The sequence below is a fragment of the Eufriesea mexicana genome, unplaced genomic scaffold, assembly GCF_001483705.2.
Source record: "Eufriesea mexicana isolate 0111107269 unplaced genomic scaffold, ASM148370v2 scaffold354, whole genome shotgun sequence".
NCBI classification, from domain to species: Eukaryota; Metazoa; Arthropoda; class Insecta; order Hymenoptera; family Apidae; genus Eufriesea; species Eufriesea mexicana.
The window spans coordinates 949,489-956,312 of record NW_016908520.1 but is presented as its reverse complement, the minus strand read 5'-3'; the positions used below and the strand labels follow the sequence as shown (position 1 = coordinate 956,312).

At 38.0% G+C, this 6,824-nt stretch overlaps 2 protein-coding genes across 2 annotated transcripts in view; both read left to right on the top strand.

Moving 5' to 3' along the window:
• The window catches only part of Ser (protein serrate), a 53,042-nt gene extending 52,838 nt beyond the window's left edge, over nt 1-204 (top strand). Inside the window, exon 7 of the mRNA XM_017912186.1 lies at nt 1-204. This exon is cut by the window's left edge and continues 1 nt beyond it. Coding sequence (XP_017767675.1) covers nt 1-204 — 204 coding nt within the window.
• Nucleotides 205-3,963: 3,759 nt separating this feature from the next.
• The window catches only part of LOC108556197 (uncharacterized), a 6,638-nt gene continuing 3,777 nt past the window's right edge, over nt 3,964-6,824 (top strand). The window contains exons 1-2 of the mRNA XM_017912181.1: nt 3,964-4,069; nt 4,149-4,216. Of these exons, the coding sequence (XP_017767670.1) occupies nt 3,964-4,069; nt 4,149-4,216 (174 nt within the window). The remainder of the gene's footprint in view (nt 4,070-4,148; nt 4,217-6,824) is intronic.

Below are 6,824 nucleotides of genomic sequence, written 5' to 3'. Positions count from 1 at the left end.
TCGGAAGAGAGTAGACATCGCCTGCCACCACTTTATAAACCTCCCAGCGCGGAAGCTAGAAATAATACTGCCAGTTTCACATATGAAGAAGGACCCCATAAACCGTACAGCAAACCCAGATTGCAGGAGCCGACATATTCTCATCAGCAGCCAGGTACCAGCCAGACTTCAGGACCCCATCAAGTACTAACGGTTCACGTGTAATACGATAGACTTGCGAATATTTGTAAAAGGTTCTAATTGAAGACAGAGGAAATAATTGTGAGGAAATGACATCGATATAATTAAGGAAACGTAGCGAAAAGGATTATCGAACTGGCATGTGTTTCTGCTAGTTAGTTGTAATGAACAGACTTAAGAACAAATCGCATGATTATTTTTCCTTATTAAGAGCAGGAATCATTTGTCTTAGGGAATGATATTGTGAAAAAGCGTGAAGCTTCAATTCATTTTTCTCTCTATAGAGTGATACGAAGAAAGCAGGGGAAAAGTAGAAATATGTAGGAGGGTAGAGAAGGAAAAAAATCATCGTAGCGTGTATTTTTTTTTTTCTTTTCTGAATCAGCTTTTATTACATATGAACAAAAGATTTCTCTGATAGAATTGATCGATTATGTAAAAACAGCTTTCTCTATCTTCCTCCAGTGAACCCCTCGCTATTCCACGACAATAATCGTCTACAATTATATCGATAACGCCGAGTTGTTTTATCGTTGTACATATGTACATAGCCCGTACTTATTACTTTCGCTAAGCCTGTATCACCTCTGAACGCCGTCGTCCCTATGGACAGCCTTAAGGTCTAACTATCGACGTTGTATTCGCGTAACAATCGTAGGCATTTCCAATGATCCGAAGCTGAAACACGGCCAAGTGACGGCATGCAGCCACTCGTAGGTACCGTAGAGCTATAGCACGTAGGCGAATTAATCTGCGTGAACGCAGGCTTCGGACGTTCTGTCGGACGATATTATTGTGATACTCATAGAGCGAACGAGAGAAAGAGTGCGAGAGAGAGAATATCGTGCGTAAGATTTATCAAGTCCCGTGTCACCCTCTTAAAAACGTTCGAACCACGACCTCGCGACGATAACAGCGAAACGTCGATCTATTTACTCCAAGGGTCGGTTTACACGTAATCCCATCGTCGATCTTGATAACGATCTTTTCACGGTTCCTCGAAATTTTTAAAACCGCATTGCTTCTGGAATTTTATTAAACGAAAACATTTAACGAAAATGCACGAAGCAGCCATGAATGTATCGCGAATTAACGAGTATAAGGAATAAATCCACGATGGGAACGACGTATGTATGTAGCATTTCCTTGCGTAGAGGGTGAACGGAGCGTGTTCGCGATCGATCGACGAGGAGCGACATGGTAGAGCCGTTCGCGTGATCGAGGCGGTGTATGATGTAAATAGACCCACGTACATAGATCCAGACATCCCCCTGCCCCTTTGGATCTTCCTCACCTATGCCCTCCTATCATTCCCTGTTAGATGTGCAATTTTATTTTTCTTTTCTCTTAGTATCGTTCCAGCGTATGGCGACGCGCGATCAACTACGGGCACACGAAACGCGCGTATAACTAGACTTTAACGAGGAAGGAGAGACCGTATAAACTCGTATTATATATTATTTTTAATTTTATTGCCTTGTATTAATTATTGAGAGATCACGGACAATAGTTCCATAAAAAGACTTCTGCCATCGAGAACGTTTGATCCAAACGATCTCGTGAACTCTTCTCCCTTTTTCGATCAACGAACTAATGTCCCTGGTCCCCGATCTAGCTAGCTAATGGATAATCCACGCGTTGTGATCAGCCCCGTGTCAGATAAGCGCGAAGGAAGTGTGAGTGAGTGCGTGTAAATAAAGTTAAGCTCCTTCCGGCCCCGCAATTTTTTTTTTTTCGCCTAAGGTTACGACAACAACAATAACAACGACGACGACGATGACAACGACAACGACGATAATGATAATGATGATGATTGATGATGATGATGATGATGATAGTGATGATGATGATTATGACGACGACGACAATGATGATGATGATGATAATGATGATGATGAACAAGTTTCAATAAAAAGTACAACCCTTACGACACCGTTTGGTTTTCATTGGTTTATTGCACCCGAACGCGAACAAGCCGAACGAATTCTCTCACGTGGTGAGAGCCCGAGCCAACGTCCGCGCAAGTTGCATTCAAATCACCGGGAACGCAGAATCGTAGGTAGACGTGCCTTCCGGGGGCAGTTACCAGAGGCCAACAACGAGTAGCAGAACGGGACAAAGCAACGTGTTCGGTTTCAAAAGGCTCGATCGGGGTTAACAAACGTTGGAAATCGAAAGTAATCTTTCAGACCTAGAATATCCGGTATCTATGACACGTCTTTTGGGTCCTATCGAGTTTAATGACACACTTAATCCAACGAAACGTTATATGGAACGATTCTTGATCACAGGTGAGCGAAAATTTCTGCACCGATCACGAAGTCCCCTATCTGTCCAGCAAATCAAAGCAGTAATAATATCTACCTCAGAAACGATGGAAAAAGAAGCCATAAGTGGGTAATTATACTAACTAACTTCCAAGATTCAAGGTACAAAGTTGAAAATATTAATTTTCATAGTCCCCGAGGAAATAAAATAAAGGTAGAATGTGAAATCTGATCGGTAACCCATTAATCAGGGAGTCCATTCTTCGAGTTCATGGGCGACGAGTTAACTCGTCGACGTTGCTATCGAAGTGAACAACAATCGCGTTATACTAGCTTCGATTGTTTTTAAATAATCGTGACGAGGAAGGATTTTTCACTGACGAGTCAACTCGTCGCCCCAGGTTAACGAGTTTCACGTTGCATTCGCAAATCGCAAACTCGTCGAGGGAAATATGCCATTCCTTGAAACATCGTGCTCCTAATGAAACGCTAAACGTCTCTAAACTAACCGTGATCAAAGGAGGCTCAGACAGCGGATCCGGATCTCGTTGCCGGCAAACCGGCCACGGATTTCAATAGATCGTTTCATTGAGGATAATACGATGTTCATTATCATCGAAAGCGTGTCTGAGATTAACAAAGACCCCGTGTAGGCAATTTCGTAAGAGGTCGAGACGAGGATCGGTGACCATCGGGTGATCTTGACCACGGTACACGAGCCGCGTATACAACCGCGTGACTGCTGAATGAACGATCTGCCGAAATTACAATACAATGGCCCAGAAGAGCCACTTGACGAATACCCGGTAAATGAGTCAGCCCCCGCTGCTTCGCCGAATAAGGCCCGTGTGAACCACGGGTTCCAAGAGCGCCATCACGGCGTAAATGGGATACCTTGAGAAAACGCAAGAACCAAGGCTGCAGTCCTACTCTGTAATAACAACCGAGGAAATATGATGGACTTTAACGACTATGAATGCTGGGCCCGGTTGAAGGGAACCGTCGTACAGTGGGGCCCGTTGCGCCCAAATTCGGCAAAAATCATTCTTCAGCTGATATCGCATATATATGCACATAGATAAAAGAGTTTGAGAATATATATGTTTTCATATGAATAACGTGTACATAGTATATACATATATATGTATATATATACCTTATTATCTTATTTTTGTATTTTATAAATTTAAAATGTATATTTAAGCCGTCTTTGAATTTCTCCTTGTCAATCTTATCGATAAAAATGATATTAATTTTATTAATAAATTAGTTTTCAAGTTGAAAATGTGAAATTTTGCAAATCATTTCTCGAACTCTTTTAAGTTATTTAAATTTACTTAAATCTTAGAGATTTTGAACATAGTGCTATTTCAATAAATGGTAATGAGCACTCAAAATTGGCTGATTCTTTCAAGAAATGTTTTAAACGAATTATTGTATAAAAATTAATGATTTTGTATGAATAAAATAAATACGATATGTATGAAACAAAATAATAACTAATTATTAATAAATAATGAATTATTCGGATGGAAAACTTGATAGAGCTCCAACTGCTTCGTATCATCATCATCAGTCCGATTTGGACTGTTCGTTTTCGAAAAACAGCGAAGGAAGCGCGAGTATGTGTGACAAACTAGTGCGTAATTACCTAACATCGATTGGAGATGCTATATTTGAACTGTTAATTGTGATATTTAGTTGAAACAGCTTCAGAAGGACAAATGTGGATCGAGATTCTCAACTGTTACTTGGAATTAATGTGGCAAGTATGAAATAAATTACTGTCTGCACTAGTCTAGATGAATTTATTGAACATTCTAAACGATTGTGTTTATAAAATTCATTTCAGTATGTCTCAAGAAATAAATCTCTAACAAACGGTGCCAATTACGACGTCTCATTACGAGGAAGCTGCTGCGCAATCGCGATCCATGCTTATAATTATAAATAAGGTATCGTACAAAATAAATTAAACTATAAATTGCAAAATGAATTTCAAAACAAATGAGAAGAAGCCATACAGGATATATTAAAATATATACGCCGTAAAATGCGAAGTAAATTACAAAACAATATGTGACCCAACTAGCAACATCCTGTAACAAACAAAGACATGTTTCATTTGGAACGAAAACAGGGAAATGAAAGTATAGACACGTTCTTGAAATTATCGCGTTAATCAAAGTGTTTTTCGAATTTTTATACTACTATTAGAACTCTCTCGAGACTCGTTGCACGAAACGAACATAAGGGGGTATGTGAAAAAAATGTAAAAAGTTTTCGTTCCAATGAGACACAGTATATTAGCACAGAAAATTAGGTAAAAGAAACATAAGGGAATTAACCTAGAATAAATTAAACCTTAAACACACGTACCACACCATGTCCAATATTGGCCTGCCATGACCCATAATGTCCAAGGATGTCCTGCGATGTCCCACGTTGCCCCATGCGGGGGGGCAAATAAAGTGGTACTCGCGATTCCAGCCTAGTCTCTCAAGCTTTTAGAGACTAGACTGGACTACGAGCACTACGTAGCTCTTAGCTTGGCATCGTTTGTCAAAGATAAAATTGTCGAAGAATCCAAAAATTACGAGGTAAAATTTGTTTAGAAAAATATAGAAGTATATCTTTGATAAGCGATGCCAATTACCAGGTCTCACCACGTGGAGGTGGCTACGCAATCGAGACCCGTGCCTAAATACCCTACTAAAATATAGTGCAAAACATAGTAGAATATACGATAAAAAATAAATCATGAAATGAATTTCAAAATGATTATCAAACATAATTACAAAAAGCAATGTAGAACCTAATACAAAATTTGTTACAAAATAATTCACAAAACAAATTAGAATGCAAATTACAAAATATAGTATGCTTCACATCTGCAACAAAGGAAAAGCAATTAATAACGACACGGAAATACTCATACGGAAATAATGATACGGAAACACGAAAATAAAAGTTGAGAGGAAAAATTGGTAGTTGTATTGGATTATTGTGATATTGAATAGTAAATAATTTTTTAAATACGCGTCTTGTCACTTGTGACGCTTTAAAAGTCGCAACAATAGTGGAAAGAAGTATGCGAGCAGCATATAGGGCACTATATGTTTCATGACTCCGGTTTTTTAAATTTTATATGAAAATGGGATAAACTTTTAATTCCCCATCGCGATATATTGGATTTTAAGGGATTTCGAGTAACCCTCGATTACCATATGCACAGTATGCGCAGTAATAAGCACAAATGTGCAATTGTAAAGAATTCCCGCAAGTTATAGTGAAACAAAGTAGCGAAATAAAAAGGTGCTGGTGTCCCCTTGCTAAGAAAAGAAAATCCTAACTAATAATCGGTATTATTTTACTTATTATAGCTAAGGTACTGGGGTGACTACTTTTCTATTGACTTAACAAAAATTCATGTCAGGGATACGGGATAATTTCAAAATGCTCGAATTGTTACTTTGATTTTGGAAACTACTCGAAGGGGAATGCTTTTTTTTACTCGTATTCCGCAAAAATTCCGTGAAATAACTATGACGATGAACGAAATGAACAAGCAAAAATTTTTTAATTTCTATTTAGAATAGAAAGTAAAAAGTTTTTCAACCGAGATTCTAATACGCGATGTACAAGAAAGCGCTAGCCTGAGCCAACAAATATATCACAAAAATATATATTGCACGAGTGTTATTGTACATTAGTACGTTAGCACTCGTGGTCACTATACTCGCTACGAAAATAATAAAATACAACCAGTCACCCGTGCCGTTTCGGACCATTCGTCCTACGACATGATGGACAACCAGAGGAATCGTAAACATGCGACTTACCGATCGTTGACCTCTTCTCCATATGAAAGCAACTCTGAACTGACGACTGTCGCCTTCGTCCTGGCATCAGCGTCACTGTATCTTTCCCTTGCCACGTCGTCAATGCAACGATATCAACATTGGTTGTAATTCCTTCTTCTTTTCTTGGAACACTTTCAAAACACACTCCCGATGTCGCGAACGCGTGAGAACTTGTTTCGACCGGTATCGAGAAAAGATATCACGTTTAAACACGTACGAACGCAAACGATTTAGGAAAAATACAGTTATAATTTAATTGTGATAAAAATATTTAATATTCACTAACACTAATGAAATTAAAAAAATAAAACATAGAATATTTATTTTAGTATTAAATAGATAATTAGAGACAAAAAATGAGTGAAATAATTAAAAGAATAATTAAACATTAAAGTAAATAAATTGTTAAATGTTAAATATAAATGAATAAATTAAATAAATGAAATGATTCGTTAAAAAAGAAAATTAAATAAGTTATTGAAAATAAAAAGTTAATAAATAAGCTTAAATAAAT